This window comes from Artibeus jamaicensis, unplaced genomic scaffold (genome assembly GCF_021234435.1).
Source record: "Artibeus jamaicensis isolate MK-2021 breed Jamaican fruit bat unplaced genomic scaffold, CSHL_Jam_final scaffold_537, whole genome shotgun sequence".
NCBI lineage: Eukaryota > Metazoa > Chordata > Mammalia > Chiroptera > Phyllostomidae > Artibeus > Artibeus jamaicensis.
This window is the reverse complement of record NW_026522047.1, coordinates 4,782,470-4,802,664: the sequence shown is the minus strand read 5'-3', so window position 1 is coordinate 4,802,664 and position 20,195 is coordinate 4,782,470. Positions and strand designations below refer to the sequence as shown.

Here is a 20,195-nt window from a genome sequence, read left to right as displayed (position 1 = left end):
GCTGGAGAAGGGCTAGCTCAGGCAGGCCCACAAGCAGACACTGAATTCAGGCTGCAGAGGTTCACACTCTAATTCTTTATCCCCCCCAGCCAGCTTTCTCAACTGCAGAGCTTGCACGATGCCACCTAACCCTGCAGAAATGCTGGGGACAGTGAACTGGGATGACATGTCAAAGGCACATGCCGAGAAATCCTCAACTTGTTTCCCTGTCAAAAATGTCGATTCCTGAACTACTGACGTCACCAAAGACAAGTGGATTCACACTCGCACGTGAAGGTACGTGTAAGCGGCCATGCACGTGTGGAGGCTCGTGTGTGGGTCAGGAAGCCAGTCACACGCTGCTGGGAAACGAGGAACTGTGGCGGCACGAGGCCAGGACCTCAGGCTCAGCCGTGTCCCTGCGGGATGCGCGCCCTCGGCCAGCGGCCAGCGGTGGCCTTGCCCGTCTCCTCCACGCACGCCCAGCCTCCCCCCACTCAAGACCCGAGGGCTCTGTCGCCGGGGAGCCGTGTGCTCCACGAAACACAGTGGCACATACTTCAGGTCATCTATGACCTTGGCCTGCTCGTTCAGCTCCCTGATGTCCACGATTCGCTTCATCAGCTTCCTGCCCCGCAGGTCTCCCGGCTGGCTGCAAGGTGCGCCTTGTCTTCGATACTCGACAGCTTCCTGAAAAATCAAGGCCTGTCTGTCAGGGCCGTCCTCTGGTCACCCGGCAAATCTACCCTATCTCAGACGTGACCCAAATCAAGATGCATGCAAGAATCAGAGGCAGCTACAGTAGGCAGGGTGATTGGAATTCTCCAGTGATTGGCAGCCCTTGGCTTTCACGGGAGTCTACTTCGTCGGCACCTACGTTTCCCCACGAGTGAGCTCTGCACACTTGCACATGGGCCTGGCTAGACTGAGGGGAGACCCATGGCCCAGGGTCGCACAGATACTCTGCAGGGACAGAATGGCGCTGCTGGGGGGGCGTCAGGCCTAGCAGGTGGTTTACGAGTCGCTGCCCAAAGGTGAGCTTGTGGCCGTCCCCACTGACGGGGCTTCCATCTGAACTCTGAACGACAAACAGGAGCGTTAATTTTTCAAAGATGTCCTTCCCAGAACAAAACTATTTCATCATGCAATAGTTAAAAGGTACCTTAAGATTTTTTAATAATCAATAACCAGAATAAAGCAGAGTAACTGTCTTTCTAACTATGGAAAAACTTGATACTATAAAATGTACAGTATCAATGGAAATACATATATTTTTTAAAGATTTTATTTATTTACCTTTAGAGGGAAAGGGAAGGAGAGAATTCTCAGTGTATAGTTACCTCTTGTGCATCCCTTGCTGGGAACTGGCCTGCAACCCAGGCATGTGCCCTGACTGGGAATCGAACCGTAATCCTTTGGTTCGCAGGCCTGCGCTCAATCCACTGAGCTACACCAGCCAGGACGAAATACATATTTTTAAATGCCTATATTTTGTGGGCATGTACTCTGCTTTTGAGTTTCATTTTCTAACGTCTTTACTTAGACATAATTTACATGCCGTAGAATGCGCCCATGTCAATCATACAACTCAGTGGGCTTTACACACTCACAAAGCTATACGACCCTCAGCACAATCAGCCCAGAACGTTTTCATGGAGCACAAAGGAAGCCTCGCAACTGCCAGCAGTCTCTCCCGGGCCCCTCCCACCGGCCCTGCTCCCAGCCCGAGGAAACCACTAAGGCACTTTCCGTTTTACGGATTTGCAGCACTTCGAATGTCACCACGTCACCTGCAGGTTAAGGCACAAGTTGGTGGACAGACATTATTATGAGAGAACTCAATTAAAAGACAGTATGAAAGGGGACAGTATGAAAAACCCTGGAATATATTTATTTAAGAATTGCGTGTTCGTCCTCACATGTTTAAACTCCCGTCCCCTTCGGAGTGCTCCCCGTCGGATGCAACGCCCCTACTGAGATGGTTTTCCCGCTGCTCCAAACATTTGCACGCACCGATTTCGGTGCCTTTTAATGCTTCTGCTGTTTTTCGTTTCAGCTCTTCCACATGGGCAAGACGTTTCCCTTTGAGGACTTTTCTCATCCGAATGGAGAAAAAGAGTCGCTTGGGATGAGACTGGGTGAATAGGGAGGGTGGGGCATGGGGGTCACGCTGGTTTTGGTCAGAAACTGCTGCACACTCAGCGCGGTGTGGGCAGGTACGCTCGTAAACCGCCCATCGTGAAGTGGGTGACCACGATGAAAGAGTCACCAAAAAAAATTTCACTGAAGCCAAACACAGCCTCTACCACCACCGCCGGCTGGTCCACTGGCACAGATAGGCTCCCAGAACACTCCCCTAGCAGGAGAAGCCTGTGCTAAAGGGGCCTCCAGAAGCTAACTCCGGTATTTTTCAGGTCTCCCCTCATATTATGGCACTGGAAACAATACTATGAACTGTGAACACAGGAACTACCACGCCCTTCCTCCCTGCACAATTAGCAACTACACTATAATAAATAACACTGAGTTGATAGCGTCCCCGTCTCTGGTGGAAACACGTCTAAGAGCAAGATTACGTACAGTGTGGACAGTGGGAGACACAGTGTCCACTTCACCCTCGTCCGACAGGTCGCCGATGCTCACGGAGTTCAGGTCAGCAATGTCGTCCACGTCCTCCTCACCGGTCAGCGTGGTCAGGGTGTTGCCCAGGGCGTTCAGCCGCTTGCCGATGTTGGGGTCCATGTGCACGTCAATCCCACACATTTTCCACAGCACGTTGAGGGTCCAGGTTCCGGCACTACTGCTCTCTGTTGCACAGAGAAGTCGCATTTTAAAAATTCTACATTTCAGGGGTCAAATGGACAGAGGCCCACGGAGCAGGGCCCCAGCACCATGGCCCGACTGTCCAGGGTGCCCCAAGGCTGCCTCCAGGCAGCAGCAGCTGCTCCTGGGGCTGGGACTCCCTGTCCCTCATCCTGCCCCAAGGCTCAGCACCTGTGGCTGTGTCCCCCTGTCACTAGGCAGAGTAATCAAATTGCCAGTCCACTGAGGGTCTGTGCTGGGAAGCAAGACCCATGCCCTGGGCTGGAGAGCTCAGTCTTCCTGTGTCGGGGGCCTGTCGGGGGCCTGGGGACCTCTGGGGTGAATGAAGCTCCCCAAGGGGGAAAACGGGAGCTGCCGAGCCCTGCTGATGCAGGGTCTCATCCCAGTCCCTCCGGGGGGGACTCTGCGAGGCCCCAGTTCCTCCTCTTCACCAAAGCAGCCACCCCCATGTCTGCCTGTGGTCTGCAAATATCCTTCAAACGCTCCCCCTTTTGGTTAAGCTCGTTTCAGTGGCTTGTTGTATACAAAAGTCCTGACAAAGATTTTGGTGGGAACCCTCTCTCAAAACTCGAGTTCACCTCAGTCTTGACCTTTCCTTCTGACTTTACTCTGGACATGTTCTGACCTTTCCAGTCCCGACAGCGGGGCCTGTCACCCTGCTGCTCGGGGACATGACTCAACACAGGCACAGAGGCCAGTCTTGGTGAGCACAGGAGGTGGTGACCAGAGGGAAAGAAGCCTGCGGACGTCAGTCAGCTCCCCTGCCTGCAGCACTTAAGAGCCCTCCGCCGGCATCTCCGTCCAGCGCGCCCTGGTTCTGTGCCAGGCCAGGTAAGGGGCACGCGCACTGTGCTGTCACCCCAGTTGGACGGCCAATGACGGCTCTGGTTGTCTCTGGCCTGGTTTGCTGGAGTTTCCTCCTCCCTGGTTCCTGACAGTGTCCCTTTGACGCTGCCACCAATGCTCTCCTGCTCGGGATTCAGTGGCTTTCTGGCTGTGCTAACCAAGTTCCAAGTCCTTATTTTGGGATTTCAGCTTTTCCCAAACTTGTTTTCCACGTCACTGTGTTCCCGCTAGTTTGGACAACACTACTGACACACATTTTGCAGTCACAACCGCTGACACTCTCTGCCTCAGTTTTTTGCGACCTGCCCCTCCCAGTTTTGCTTCAGAAACTGCTATTCTACCCATCTGTTAACTGCTATTTAAAGATTTTATTTATTAATTTTTAGAGGGAAAGAGAGGGAGAGAAATATCAATGTGTGGTTGCCTCTCCTGTGTCCCCTCCTGGGAACTGGCCCGCAACCCAGGCATGTGCCCTGACTGGGAATCGAACCTCGATACTCTGGTTCGCAGGCCCCTGCTCAATCCACTGAGCTACACCAGCCAGGGCAGTGAACTGCTATTTAAATACTTGTTCTGCCATGAAGCTGGCTCTGATCCTAGTATCCTTCCAAATTTGGAAATGCTCTCTCCCTCCTGTAACTGTCAATAGCAATTGGAACTTTGTGTTTCATTGTACTTCGCAATACTATCATCTAATTATGCTGCAGAGCCTTAGCCTCATTATTACAGCTTAAATTTATAGAGCAGAAAGTACACCTTATTTATAGTACACCTTACTTATCTTTGTCTTCCCTAAACATGTGCGGTCTGTCTCGCACTGAGCAGACGTCTGATTCACAATTGTTAAATAGGAACATGCCGGTGATCAGTGCACACGTGTGAAATTTGGGGAACACCAGAGTCAGTTCAAAGGTCCCCTCCCCCGTCACTGTACGGGCAGAGAACACACACGGAGGCAGGGTTGCCCCTGACACAGGGGGCAGGAGTAGTAGCAAACGTGTGCCTACCGGCCGCTGCTTGTCCTGCAGTCCGGGAGCACACTTCGTAGGTGCCGTCGGGAACCACACCTGCACACAAGCACCCAAAACGGTTGGCAACGAGAGTGCACTGGAGGTCAAACGCTGTCCTGAAACTTCTCCCCCAAGAAGATCACCTAACATAACCAGGACCACAAGCTTCTCTAGGACTCAGCCTCCCAACTCGTGGTACTTCTCCCCCATCTCTGGTGTTCTACCCCATAACTGCAGGTGTTTAGCTGCAGCTGTGCCTTCTACCTTCTGCCCATGGCATCCTCGCCAGAGCGACTGTGCCCAGCTGACCCCGCTGCTCAAGTCTCTTCTATGTTACGTGAGGAACTGCATTTCACACTTTCTCTCAAGACCCCCCAGAACAGGAGCCTTACCTGATCACTTGTAAATCAACGTAGGGAAGATCAGGCAGTGAGTGAACCTTTGAGGGCTGCGCCATCAACAAGAATGGCTTTGTGGTTCACTCACTGACACTGCAGAAAGCTGCAGTTTTCCACAAACGTGTTTCGATGTTTTGAAATAGAAATAGCCCTCATTTTACAAAGTCCAATAATATTCCTATACCTGAACATCCTTTACTTTAACGAATGGAGACATTAGGTAGTGGTTTCTTGTTTTCGTTTTTTAATTTTTCAAAAGCCTACCCTGCGCACAGAAAACAAATGACACTCACAGGCATTCATCACGAGGTCCCCACGGACTTCTGGCTTCCAGTCGTCCCACGACGTCTCAAAGCCGTCAGCGAAGCGGATACAGAAGTTTTTGAAGTGCCCTTTGCTGACCAGGGACTCCGAGGAGCAGGCTGTGATGAGGGTGCTCTCGATGGTCAGCACCAAGGCAGAGCCGGCGTCAAGGTCGCCAGCGTGGTTGGACTGCCAGATGCATCAGAGAAGCAGTGAGACAAAAGGTGACAGCGTTTTACATTTGGAGATTCTTGGAGGGTTCATGAGAACAGAAACCCATCAAAGGTCAAGCCCAGAAAGCTACATTAAAAACCAGCTGAAAAAGATGCCTACTTCTAAAAATTAGCTTGCTCAAGTGAAATGCATTTCCATGTATTGTTTTTAAGTAAACTTGCAAAAAGCTAATTGTCTATTCTTCTAACTTGAGCTTCTGATTTCATTGTGAGGAGCATTCACCTTCACTCGCATCACCAGCCTTGCTGTGAGTGGTCCCCAGAGACCTGTCCAAACCACATGCCACGAAAGCACTGCCATTCAACCTGATGCCCAAATGCGTCACATGCTGCCACTGCTCCACCCAGAGTGCGTCCAAACAAAGTACTGAAGGGCAAATTGACTCAGTAACTGCTTAAAGGCTCTTTAAGATAAATCATAACAGTAAAATATAGGCATCTCCTCTAGCTGTAATTGCAACTTCTTGGTCTGACAGGGTTTAACAGCCTTTTTCTCTCTCAGGCACATGAGTGTGCAAATATGTATTTCTGAGAAGTGGTCCCAAATTATGAAAAAAAATTCTATTTTTTAAATTTTTTCTTTAAAAACTTATTTACTTTTAGAGGGGAAGGGAGGGAGAAAGAAAGGAAGAAAAACATCAATGTGTGGTTGCCTCTCCAGCGCCTCCTGCTGGAGACATGGCCCACAACCCAGGCATGTGCCCTGACTAGGACTCAAACTGGCAACTGTCTGGTTTACAGGCTCGTACTCAATCCACTGAGCCACACCAGCCAGGGCTAAAGAAAAAAATCTTGCTTTATCCAGGTACACACATAACTTGGAATTCTCATCACCATTAAATATCAGTTTAAAAGCACTTTGAAATTTCCCACCCTATTTAAGATGAGATTAGTAAATGTTATTAACTACTACTGTTAAATGTTCTTTTGTTTCTATTTTATTAACAAGTGTGTGCCAAAGCCTTCTTTGCTTACAAACAAGAACAATAAAAAGATTCTGAAAACTAAGATGCTTAGTGGTCAAGGTCAAATGAGGAGCTGTGAAACGGTGTCAATGTCATCCCTGTCCAGAGGCCCAGCAGAGCCATCAGAGACCGATCTCAGGGGGTTCGAATGAATGAAGATTCACTGGGGAAGTTCAATCATACTTGCTGTTTACTAGGCTGAGACTAGAAATGGTTCTCCTAGCAAATGCACTGTGGTGCACCACAGCCCTGGAAACGGCAGCAGAACTGCCGGGCTCCTTCTGTACCTGTGCCGCGGTTGTGATTGGCAGGCAAATCCCCAGATCATTGACGGTGAGCTGCAGGAAGAGCGTCCCGAAGGCCTGGGCAGAGGTCTGCTGGATTCCAGGCAGCATATCCACCACCTCCTTCGTAGCCACGTGGATGTCCTTATGCAGAGCCATCCGCTGTTCGTTCCAGTTGTCATAGGCAGCCTTGTAGTTCAGCCAAAACAGCACAGCTGGTGATGATGAAGGCAGGGCAGAAATGCAGTTTTGGTCAAAACTGTACAGCTGGACGGCAAGCAAACCTCCGCAGCTGCAACTCCCACAGATTGATAGTTACTCCCAGGAAACTGGAGCATCGGAACGGGAAAGAAGCTAGAGGATGTCGTCCACTCGACAAATGAAAAAACGGAAGCGGAAAGCAGTCCAGGTCCACTCACTGACTCAGCAAAATAAAACGTCACCCGTAACACCACCAACGGCAGTTTCCCAACCAAGAGACCTCGTCAGCAGCCCACGCCCTCCACCAGCCCAATCTTCAGTGGCTCCCTGCATGGCTCTCTGTTACTTCTGAAACACACTTCCAAAACATTGACCCAGTATGCACTGATTAGGCCCTCTCTCTCTGTTCAGCCTCAGTCCCCATCATCGTCCTCTGTGAAAGCTGCCGCTGCATTTCCTTGGACCTCTGTGCTCGTACGCCCTCTTCATCACGCTCCCCCATTTGACAGACACAGACTTGGTTCTGGCAGCCCACGCCAGGGGCTGTTCCAGGTCGGGGGTGTGGAGGCAGGGGAGAGCTGCTTTCGCTTCCTGTCTCCCTGGTGAACTCCTAGGTCCAAGTCCAATATGAAGAACTGGTGTCCCTCTAAACAGTACAGGACGAGGAGAGACCCTCTGAGGACCTAGCACCTGATCTCTAACGCCCCCAAGTCCACCCAGCTCCACCCACCAAACTGAGAGTCCAGGGAGAACAGGAGACTTCAGACTGCACTTCTAGACCAAAAAAACAGTAACTGTTAGAGAATAAGCCAGTAAAGACACTACCGAACAAATGAGTGCACTGGCTAGCCAGACCAAAAATCTTAGCAAATAATTTCACAAAGTAAAATGATTCTAAAACTTGAAGGGAATAAGCAAGAACCTCCTGCAATACCCACACCGCAGCTTCAGGGGACAGCGAGCTGTCTCCTCCAGCATTCTCACTGGGGACTGCAGGTGACTGACCGACCTCACCTCGGTCGAAGGCCACAGGCTGTGCGTACACGATCGGCCTGTTCAAGGTGATGAGCACAGCTTCCCTGTCTGAAGACCCACTGATCTCTTCTCGGAGGGCATTTCTTAGTCCGATTCTGGTTTTAAAATAGGCAACTTGATGAAAATCAGAACCAGCTTCCTCATAGACCTAAATTAAAAGTTCAAGAGAAGCAAGCAATAAAAAATGTTTTAATAAAAGAAACTAAAAGTTTTTAAACAACTTTATGGTTTTGTGTACCAAAATAACTATAGTACATTTTCCCCAATATTCTATACCACAAACACCTGAAATTCATATACAGTATGAATGGGTTTTTAAGAAGTAACTACAAAGTCAAACATCAAGTTCATATAAAACCTAGAGTGTGGTACATATTTTAAATGGCAAAGTAGTAAATGTTTTAAGATAATTAGATACTCCTCTCAAAATATTTTTATTTGAACAAATTATTTTTCTAGAGATAACAAAAAATTTTTGTTCATTTATTCCCACCACATATTCTTTAATAGAGACATTCAACTGTGAAACTGTGATATTCATTTAATCAGTTTTTCAACTCACAGAAGGGAAAAGGCTAAAATCTACAGGATTTCCAACAATAAAACAAAATAAACCCATGAGCTGTTAATATTAATTTTTATAAAAGAGTCTGATCTATGTGTGTGTGTGTCTATACATAAAAAGACATGGTATTCAAAACTTGCTAATACCATCATGTAGCTAATAACCAATGTTATTAGCACAAAGCATTGAAATAAAAATAACATTTACTGAAATAAAGAGAAGATAAGCAAACATTTAAGAAGATACTGGCTTAAGTTTCCTGTGATTGTATTTGTGCTAAACTCTAGAGATAGACCATAAAAGTACTGGATGAAATACCAAGGTAAGACTGTAATGGCCTTCATAAATAAGTTTTCATTACAATTTCCAATCAGAAATGTTAGCATAAATGAAATATTTTCATAAATATAGTAATACTTGAAGTAGTTAAACCTGATGTGCACAAGTTCAAAGCCACAGCACTGACATCAGCACACTCTGCACTCACCTGGTGTTTGACAATCTGTCCCAATGCCAGATTCAAATCCACCTGGCATTTGCCGAACAGTTTCAGGTAGCTGCTGCTTCCTGGAGATGCTTTGGTTTGGAGCCGGTTTGAGAGCTCCAGTTCAATCAGGCCGGTTTCGAACCTCACCGCTCGCATCGACGGAGTTGTGGCCGTGACTTGAATGCCCTGGCGGATGCAGGGTTGGAAGGAAACGAGAGCCTTGAAGCAATAGCGCCGCCCACCCCAGTGAAACCTTCCAGAACGTGATAAATAGATAGAGTGCTTTAAGACATGTACGGGATGTCTGATAAACTGATCAAACTGCCAATAGTCTCTGATCTCTCATTAGTAGGGACTTTTTAGCTATTAAATTTCATTTCAGTATTTTGTATTTAAAATGTAGACTGTTTATGGGTTAAATACATTATAATTAAATACCTATTTGATTTAAATAATTTTTATTTTTAAGAACACTGATGTCTTCAATATCAGAAATATGAAGGTTTTCTATTCAGATACTACTATGAATCAGACAAATGTACAAAATAGTTCTTGCAATTTATGAAAACAACTATTTAAGAAATAAAATGTTACCCAAAGGGAGTAAACTGTTATAAACGTATGTATACAGTACAGCAGTTCGAGAAGATAAGGCTGATCTGAATGTCCTGCTTAGAAAGCACCCAAGGCTTTTCAACTGCAGAAACTTGCGCTGCAAAAGCCTCCGCACACAGAGCACGGTCCTACGGCACATTCGAACACTTGCTAAGCTTCTCTGTGAGTGGACACTGGGCACTTCTGTTTTCTATCTGGCACGTTTACACGTCGCCTGCGTTTCCTGCAATGAGCGTGCGATTCATGGGAAAGACACCCCCAAGGGCAGCGTCAGCCCCCACGTGTCACCTTGAACTGCAGGTTGAGGGAATAGAGGAGGATCTTGGGCTTGTCCCCATCCGCTGTGCCCTCGTGCTCGTTCCACAGAGGAATCGGCTGCTCCCCACCTGGACGAGGTGAAATAACCGAGGGTCAGGGGAAACTTCTGTAAAGGAATGTCACTGTGCTGTGCACTGGAAACCCTGTCAACACTTCTTCGTTTTCACGGATCATTCACCCAAGCTCTGGATCAGGTCAGGCTCACGGAGGCAGGGACGATGCCGTGTACACAGACACTGTTTAAAACATCTCACAAGGACTAAATTGAAACATTGCCTGTGTGAGTAAACCAAACGTGACTTTACATCTCAGAAAATTTATCTGAAGCAAAAAATGTAAACTAATTTCTTTATCAAAAGTGTGAACTTTGCAGGAACTTTGTTGTTTGTATTTAGATGTGCCACACATGAAAGAACAAAAGAAAAAATTGAGGTGGAGAAAACCCAGCAGATTTTGCTTTGTTTTAAAACCCATGGATGTGTACATCCCACGTGACCGAAGTAAGCAGCACAGGCACCTGCAGGCGGCGAAGCCAGAGCAGGCACACCTGGTCTGCAGGAAGTCCGCACGGTCACACCCAGATGCCGGGCCCAGTGCTCCTCCCTCAGGCTCCAGGCCCCACGCAACCCACAGGGAGGGCCGCCCACTGCCCTGTGTCCCGTGTGGGTGGGGACGGGTCGGCTCACCAGAGACTTTCTGTATCACTTCGTTGACTTCCTTCATGAACACTTTCTGCACGAACACCAAGTGGTTCAGAAGGTCGGTTGTGAGATTATGTTCGAAAGAACCAACCTGGCAAACAGGAGTGGAGCTCAAGGTTAACTCTGATGACTGGAGGGTTTGGGTGCGGGTCTTGCCCACAAAAGTAATCCCAAATTCTGGAGCCGATTATCCACATTCTCTTTGAAATCAATACCCTGAAGAAGGGGTAAAAATATTCAGATTTCCCAATACATTACTGACTTATTATGGGCCAGTCCCCTGATTTAAAAAAAATAACAGTAGCCAATGAGGTATAAGAAACCATTTGAAAACAATAAAAATTATACTTTAATTATGCAACCTGTTAATTTTGAAACTGAAATTTTGTCTAGAGTAATATTTATCTTTAATGACCACTGCCATATTGTTAGAGCAATGAGTCAACACCACCATAATAAAATGCACCATGAAAATGTTGCAGAGATGGATGTGAAACCCAATGTAAGAAATAATGAAATCAAACATGTTTCAATAACCCACACCAGATTTGGTACAGATTTCTGCAGAACGACTGATTTAACGATTTGCCTTTAAAGCTGGGTCACCACAGGTTTTGGTGCACCCGAAGCTTGAAGACGTCTCATCGCGCAGAGTGAGAAGGTGACCAGGGGAGCTCACCTCCGCCACGCAGCGCAGGTAGTTCCCCTGCAGGTAGTAGCCCTGCTTGGTGGGCAGCTCGTCGATGCTCCACACCTGGTCTGAGCAGCTGTCGTGCTCCTCCATCACGTACTTCCCGGACATGGTCACGGGGGGCAGGTTCAGGCTGGCGGAGGGGGGGATAGTCGACATGTCCGTGGCAGAGACTTTGGAGGTGAAACGCAGTCTGTGATTTGGCAGCTCAAACGTAAACCTGGTCTGTGCACCTGTGAGAAGGGAGAAACACTTCTTCGCTCAGAAGCTCGTTCACATGTGTTCCTCACTCTGTTCAAAAGTGGTGCCCAAGAAAAATGTATGCATATCCCAAAACCTGTGTTGAGAGACTTGGAAAGGGTATTTTAAATTTGCTTATATCTTTAAAAACGTCTGTGGGTGCTATGGAAAGTCAGTCAGTATCATCGAGCCTGAAAGAAGTATTCACGTAGCTTCCAGGGCCCAACATGGTGTCGGGTGACAGAGAAACACTTACCAATGATCTTCATTTCATAGAGGGGAGACAGAGGAACAATTTCTCTCATTGCAGAAGAGATACAACAAATAAGTGAAGTGCAACAAAAGTGCATTAAGAAGCAGCAGACGCTGCACTAGAACCAGGATCTATCGCCAACTGCCACACGCCATGTCCTGTGCACACACATGCTGCTCTCCAGCCAACCCCGTCTCTGCTGAGCGTCCTGTGTACCAGCAGCTCGACAATGGTACACCAGCTGACCGAACGACAACCCAGAGTGAAATGATGAGCCTCTGGCCGGGTGACAGTGTACGTTACACACACAACGTCACAGAGTTAACATAAAGGGTTAACAAAACACATCAAGAGTTCCTACGAGCCAAGAAAAACACAAAGGACTCCACAGTAAAACGGGCAGCGGGCAAACAAGAACCGTCAGTAGGAACTCCGTGTAAGAAGTCACACTCAAAACCACAGGCTCATGAGTAATGCCTGCAGTAGGACGCAAACCACAGGGGACACCGTGCCACAGCTGCCAGGCAAGCAGAAATGTAGGCGTGTGGTGAGGACACGGGGCAGCGGGAACTCACGCCTCGCCTGGCGCCAAGGCCCGCTCTCCTCGGGGAAGGGAGGGTGCATTTCCCCCAGTCTCGCCGCCCTAACACACACCCTGGGAAACCGCACACGGGGCACGGATGTGGGACTGAATGGGACAGCAAAAATGCACAATGGGCCAGAGGTCCATCAGGGGCAAAACGGACACGTCAGCTGTGGTACAACCACTTAATGAACCACTATATTTCAGTGAAAAATGAATGAACATCACATACGCAAACAGACGAACCTTACTCAAAATGTACAGCAAAAAATATTCTGAGCGAAAAAAACGTAAATGAGATTGCGTGTAAATGGAGTTCAGAACAGGCAGCACAGACTCTCGGTGGCTCATGAGTGTGTGTGTGTGAGTGAGTGTGAGAGACCGCACAGGAGAGCCAAGGAAGCTCACGGCAGTGGGGGCCCCGGCAGCCAGGGGCAGCACCGCCTGGCAGCAGCAGAACTCCCTGAAGGCGACTGCAAGTTGGGTACTTCCTAACTTTCAGCAAACTGATAAACTTGCAGTTCTTTATTACCCTTTACACTGTGTATGTAATTTTAACTTGTATATATGACACATTTTAGATGAAAACATAACAGCAAAGAACTTTGGGGCAGGAACGTGAGGATCACAAAACCTTATAGAAGCAGCTATTCTAAAGAAGTCAGATGACCTCTAATTTGAGCTGAAGGCACGCATTCAAACAATGGGAACTGATAGGTGTAGAAATTTCTCCAGCTTCACGTTAAGTTGGAGAAACGACCTCTAAAGACTTCAGATGACAGGCCCACGGTGGTCATCAATGAGGGGACTGATGGTTTGTACTCAACTGAGGAGAGTCACTAATGACATTTAAAAGTACTTTGATTAAAACTATTTCAATTTTCATGTAACAGCTACAAAACCAAGTCGGCCCTTTCGTCAAACGGCTGCTGACCCCGCAAGAGCGCCACCCCGAGACGGGGCATGGGCGGTGCTACCTGTCATCCCATGGCTCCGCATCCGGCCCGTCTTGTACTCGGCCCGCAGGGAGGGCAGCAGTGCGGCCCCAAGGGCAACGCCATCCAGCATCGTGCTGAACTTCAGGACCAGAGGCTTCTTCTCCAAGCCTTCCGGCAGCTGAGGAAACTCATTTGTCTCCACAGGCGTCTGATTAACACTCGTTGGGGTTTTTTCAGAAGGTAGAGGGGTTGCGATGTCTTCTTTTACTGGCTGTGGGCTACAGAGCAAAAATAAAGAAATAAAAAGATTCAGAAGTGTATCCTGTGTTATACAGTTATTATATAAAGTTATTAGAGTTCTTAATGAAAAATATACTGTGAACAGACATTGTCTTCCTAATGCAGATCACATTCCTGGAAACAGCCATTGAAAAATGATGATTTGGAGCGGTAACCTAACAGAAGCAGCACCAAGATAAACTGCAACACTGTAACGCCAAGGCCCTTCCTGTCATCGATGTGAAACTGGGGTCCAGACTCAGGCGTGTCTGATTCGGAACCCCACGCCTGCAGTGTGCTGATGGGGGTGCATACCACCACTGTGGCCGCAACTACTGCGACCACACCTGAGAACGGAGCCACCACCAACACCCACAAGAACTGGGCGCTTACGTGTGCCAGGGACTCTTCTGTGTGCTGGGTGTTTCGATCACGTGTTCATTTATCTCACGAAACCCTCTGAGCAGACACTGTTACCTCCGCTTTGCACATGAAGAAGGACTGCTGGAAAGTGGTGAAACCAGGACTTGGACTCAGTCGGCCTGGCTCGAGGGTCTCATTTCGAAACTGTCACACTTTGTGGGCCACACAGTGCACTAAAGAAAATTGCTCAGAGTGCTCTAAATCAAAGCTCCTGCACACATTCTGGATTCCAAATTCCGTTAGCAGGAGAAGCATTCAAATTACTACTACTAGGGCAACTTCAGATGTGAGTTAATATTGTATTAGAAGTAAAGATCTAGACAGAACAGCTAGTAAAAGCACTGCTTCAGGGCACCATCAGAAAACACACTGTTTTTCTGTTGTTGTTTTACCTTAGAGGCCACAGAAAAGGAAACACAAGGAAAACACATTTTTCCTGGTTGTTCATCAGCTACAGCTTTGGGAACCACTAAGTCAGCAACACAGCCCCATGAACAAGGGCTGCCGGCCCAGGGAAGGGAGGTCAGCGCACCGAGGTCCGAATCGCTGCCCTTTACAACGCTTATGTGGCGGGATTGTGCCCTGACTTCACAGGAAGGACAGCCGAAGCCATGCACGGGACACAAATGGCCACCGAGCTCCCGGACGCCCATGCAGTCACACGTGTCTGTGAGTTCAAGGCACACAAGGACTGACACAGTCCAAGACTTTGTCAGTTCACTCTGACGATGCCCGCACGGCACTAGGACCCCTTCGGCTTTGAGCAACAGGGACACTGACAAGGGCAGCTGTGACGGGTCCCCATGTGACATCCAGCATTACCCACGAACACGCCTGCCTACCTCCCACCGGCCCCACATCCACCGGGTCGCTCCATGGGTGAAACCTGCCCCACCCCCGACCCCTGTTCACACAGCAGGGAAGGCCCCGAAGTGCCGCCACAGGGGGACAGGCCTGACGGCAGGGCTTACACGGTGGAGGGCTGTCTGATGAGGTCGGAGATCTGCTTTGACAGCTGGTGAGAGCTCCGGACCATCATGCTGTGCAAGGTGGCGGGGTGCTGGGGGATGTTGACGCTGACGGCGCCGACTCTGAGCACCGCGGCGTTGCTCGTCTTCAGGCCCCGCTGGGCGCTGTAGAGGGCCTGGGATTTGGCGATGCTGCACTTGACGACGGTCCTAGTCACAGAGACGGAGGGCCATTGAAATGCAGCCACGTGCGGGGAAATTTCATAGAAAGTAGTTCAGAGAGCAAGACAAATGCTGTTAAATTACTGAACTAAACGACCTCAGATTTTTCACGCATCTAAATCATTTACTGAAGAAACAAGTATCCCCCAAATGTTGAAATACACTTATCTTACAATGTTTGCTAGACACACCAAATACTCTACTTTCACAGAGGTCTGTGGCCACATGTGAGTGAATGCACGGACACTGACACGTTACACGCACGCGACACACAAAACTCTGTTTCCATTTTTTCTCTACTTAGGGCTCCATTTTCTTCTCTAACCTATTTTTGGGATCTGTGTACAACCACTAATAAAACATAGACACCGACTATAGAAAGATAAAAATGCTCAATATATTTCTTAAAATCGAATCGAGGAAATTAATAATCATCTAATATGTTAAAACATATTAAGAGGAATCAGCAGAAAGGAAGAAATTAACTTAGATTTTCTATTCCCAGTGAGTGACGGAGAGCTGTGGGAAGTCCCACCGAGGAGGGTCACTGCCCCTCGGTGAGAAGGCTGGCCTGGTGCGGACACGCGTGGGGCTGCGCTGCCTCGGTCTCCCGTCCCCTCTCCCCAGGGGCCGGAACAGCACCCTCAGCGTGATACGCTGTCCCTGGAGGGTGTGAAATGAACAAGCAGAAGGAATGAACAAGCAGAAGGAAGGATGAGGCTGCCCACGGCAGCTGGGGACTCAGGCAGACAGCCTGGGAGAGGCCCCATGCACAGTGGGACATGTGACAAAGTCCCACTAGGCAATGTGACACCAGGGAGAGGCTCCCCTAGGTAAGCTGCCCCGGAAAGGTCTGTTTCTAACTTGAACACTATCTTTCAAACGGGCAAGGATGCTTGAAGATAAGTAAATTTAGCACAAAATGCCATTTCGTGTTAACCCATGTCGGTTGCCAGGCATCTCTCTCCACTTAGGCTGAGAGGGTTCACTGAGTATCTGCTTATAGTCTCAAGGACCTAAAGGATCAGCCCCCACATGGAGGGGCTGTGAGAGTAAACCCCAAGAGGACGAAGGGTGGCTGTGTCAGAGGTCTCGACTGTCCACAAATGGTGAAAGCCAGGTATTATATAAAATTCACAAGTGGCCACAGAGAACTAAATTGCTTTTGTTTGCAAAGATGACTATTTCCCAGAGACAATCACTGACTAGAAAGAGAAGAAGATTCTGCGTAATTGGTCTGGCCAGCACCAAGGGCTGGCCCCGTTCTGGGAGGCCATCTACTCACTGAATTTTTTAATCCTTTCTGACCTATTATAGTGAATAAAGCAACTGTTAATCATCCATGATATTTCCTTTTAAATTCAATTTCAACATCAGCTAGGACACACTTCCACAATGCTAAAATGGAAATGGCTCTCTACTTGTAAACTGCACCACCTACTGGATGAAACTCAACATGCATTTGCAAAGAAGTCTGTCTCGTTATCAAGATGGTCAAGAAGCGCGATCTCACTGTTTTACCCTCGTCATCCATGGCAACCTGCTTGACTACTACTTTGGACCAGGTAAACACATCCCTAACACTGGGTTTTCAATCGTGTGCCAGAAGCCAGGACAGAAGGCCAAGGGGACTGACGGCCCTGCTGCTGCAGGTCCCGCTGTGGCACTTCTGGTGCAAATGCTGCTGTCGGGGACTCGGGCTACGTGTGGTCATCACCACGAGCCCACCGCACCCACGGGGGTGGCACTGCTGGGGGATGTGCCAGTCCCACTTTCATCACACTGAGCCAGAAATGGCAGAGGACACCTGGGCAACTCTCGTCAAAGGGGTCAGAGACCCAGGGTGAGGAACTAAGCGCTTCTCAAGCTGCCCGTAGGAGCTGCCAACTCCTAAGTGGTGCCTGGTCTTCAAGGAGGACGACACTCGAGCCGAAGCTGCCGTGTGCGAGACTTCTGCACGGCAAAGGCACCAGGAAGCCCCACTAACGAGAAGACAAGGGGAGCCTCATCAGCACGAAAAGTTTGTGGCAAGGGACCAGGGGCTGTAGAACTCCCCGACAGTGAGTCTGGTCCCCTGGCCCCACGGCGAGCCTCGCTGCTGTGGCCAGGGTGCCTCCCCGTCTGTGTCCAGACAGTGGGGCCTTCGAGACAGGCCAGGCACCCCTGCCAGTGCAGCAGGGTGAGAGAATGACTCAAGGATTCTCGCTGGGGTCTCACTGCCTCTACCCCCACCCCGGCCCACCCCGGCCCACCCCTGTGAGCATGGGTGCCCAAGCCCGAGGGCAGGACAAGGAGCCAGACTGATTCATGCTGCCAGCCTCGCTTCAGCTGTGTGCTGGGGCCTGGTACTGTGATCACAGGTTGTTCACTCAACTGTTAAAGTCACTGGAACTTTCTTTCCCACTTGGCAACTGTGCCTCCCATGCTAACTTTCTCAGTGGGAAACCCTGGGGGGGGGTAAAAACACCCTCTTTCACAGCCACGTAGCTATTAATTGTTCTTGTTCTACATCCAGATAACTGAGTGACAGAAGGGACACAATAAACCTTCTTCAGCTGCTGTGACTACTTACGTGCATTAGGTTGTCTTCAGTGCCTATGAAGATGACACTAATATGGAAGAGTGATTTCTAGAAAATAATCATCTCTCTAACATTAGTGCATTTATTCTTTATTAATATTTCTAATTGGCCGATAGTGTGACATACATCACATTAACCCCAACAAAGGGTTGGTAACTGACATTCTGTCTATGGCCTATTAAATATGCATGAAACAAATGTCACCAGGTATGATATTTTTATACTCTTATACCCTTATGACCTCACCACCATGGAACTCAATATGCAGATTCATACATTTTACTCAGCATGTTCGGATTTTACAGAAAATGTCCAAGGAAACAGCCAGTACTAAGTAACACAGCCGACTGCTGTGGTGGTGAGACTGCAACACTTCACATCTGGCACTCAGTGCGGCTCACTGCTACAACACATCACATGCACACGAGACAAACAAGGCACTCAAAATACAGAAGCACATGTAGAAGGAGCCACACATGGAATCTGTCAGGAGGGCAGAACACGCTCCTCATCTTAAAATACAGAATCTTAAGGTTGAGATATGTAGGCATTTTCATTGTTAGTGTTTTAATAACTACTTATGCAATCAGTGAAGGATCTTTTGCAAAGGGAAACACTTTAGCTTCTGCCACCACGTTGACCGTGAACAGGGACACGTGATAGCAGAAACTTTAATAGCAGCCCCTGTAAAAGGCAGCTCTTGCCTGTGCATTCTCCTGGAACGCCAGTAAGCTTTAGTCTATGACAGGGTCTACATTGAAACTACAAAACAATAACTAACTACATACATCCACAGCCATGCAGGTAATATTATCTCTAAAACTACTCAATACTTAGTCAATCACAAAACCCATGAAAAAGAGTAATGAAACATACAGAAACTCTTGTTTGGCTGTGCTTGTAGGAGATGTAGGGAAATCCTCCAGTCTACAGACGAAGATGCAAGGGAAAGCAGGAAAACAAAAAGGATGCAGGTGAACATTCATGCATAAATCAGTTACAATATGACCCAGCACCTGGAAAGTTTTTCTTATTTCCCACTTCTAACATTTTCCTTCAAAGAACCTTTGAAACTAATTTTTTAGTTGTTTCCTTTTAATTAAAGCTGGAGATAAAAAGCCTAAGAATAAACCCAGAAACACTTACCACTGCTAGAATCTGGCAGTGAATCCTACCTTTTGTTTTTCAAACCCGAAAGTTAAGAGATCTTTCTTGTTTTCTTTGTAAAAGGAAAAACAACCAGCAATCTACTACTACTAAAAATCCATTTTACAACCGTGTTTTGCAAGCTCAGAGACTGCGTGTGCCACTCTCCGCAGAGTTGGCAGACCGCAGACACATGAGGTGCAGCGAGACTTGGGGACACGACAGGAGGGACAGCCACAGACCCGGTTCCCTTAGGAAGAGTGGAGGGGCCAGGTGCTCCCACTCACAGCCCAGGGGGCTGTGCAGCCCTGGTAAGAGGTGACTCTGCAAAAGTGGCAGGGCCCGCGGCCAGGAGGGCAGTCCAGGCCTCCTGTCCAGAGCGAAGCATTTTAGGCAAACCCTTGGGTTCTGGCGAATCTCTATGTGCGGGTCGGCAGTGGGGATGAACCCCAGTCAGAGGACAGGAGGAACCTCTGAGAGGCTCCTGGCCCACAGCAGGTGCTTCCGAAGGGCGTCGCTGTTACTCGACAGTCCCTCCCCCATAGGCATGGTCAGGAAAGGGCTTGTCGTCTCTCCCAGCCACCGGAGTGAAATGTGTTCTCCTCGGTCCTGAGGTCACAAGTCCAAACTGCCCAGCAAGACTTACACTTCCCTTGCGGGAAATGCTCCCCAAGACAGCGATCACGTTATCCATGTTTAAAATACTACGACTAGGCCTGTAACTAGTCCATATACGACTAATATTTACCTTTTGTAATGCTGAACCAATCCGCTCCTTACTCAGTAAAGAGGGCATGATAGGAATTTCCTGGGACAACAATAACTAGTTACAACCTTAAGAGCAAGTTCTCAAAATCCAACCTATACATATTTTGTGATCACGAGATGAAGCTGCTCCAGTGAAAGGAAGCTGGGAACGCCCTGCCACGTGGTATGAACCGAGTCGGCGGTTTCGCAGACAGGTGACGGATGAGGGGTCTATCGTGTGCACAGGTGACCGCTGCCAGAGCGATTCTGAACAGATCCAGGAATAGGGCTCGTAGGAAAAGGACAAAGGGTCACAAGAAGTGACGTGGAAGGTAAGCGGCATATAAGAAGCTTACCTGCA

General features: G+C 48.5%; 1 protein-coding gene across 9 annotated transcripts in view; it reads right to left on the bottom strand.

The window, feature by feature from the left end:
- The window catches only part of BLTP1 (bridge-like lipid transfer protein family member 1), a 115,456-nt gene that overhangs the window by 29,312 nt on the left and 65,949 nt on the right, over positions 1–20,195 (bottom strand). For 6 of the 9 annotated variants that reach the window (XM_037129905.2, XM_053658670.1, XM_053658674.1 and 3 more), the window contains exons 50-63: positions 18,818–18,868; positions 15,142–15,348; positions 13,508–13,746; positions 11,443–11,687; positions 10,749–10,854; positions 10,033–10,130; positions 9,130–9,315; positions 8,057–8,225; positions 6,845–7,056; positions 5,350–5,548; positions 4,656–4,715; positions 2,560–2,786; positions 857–1,057; positions 539–669 (exon numbers count right to left, since the gene is read on the bottom strand). In XM_037129905.2, coding sequence (XP_036985800.2) covers positions 539–669; positions 857–1,057; positions 2,560–2,786; positions 4,656–4,715; positions 5,350–5,548; positions 6,845–7,056; positions 8,057–8,225; positions 9,130–9,315; positions 10,033–10,130; positions 10,749–10,854; positions 11,443–11,687; positions 13,508–13,746; positions 15,142–15,348; positions 18,818–18,868 — 2,331 coding nt within the window. The remainder of the gene's footprint in view (positions 1–538; positions 670–856; positions 1,058–2,559; positions 2,787–4,655; positions 4,716–5,349; positions 5,549–6,844; positions 7,057–8,056; positions 8,226–9,129; positions 9,316–10,032; positions 10,131–10,748; positions 10,855–11,442; positions 11,688–13,507; positions 13,747–15,141; positions 15,349–18,817; positions 18,869–20,195) is intronic. The other 3 variants (XM_053658675.1, XM_053658676.1, XM_053658671.1) reach the window with 2 other exon arrangements.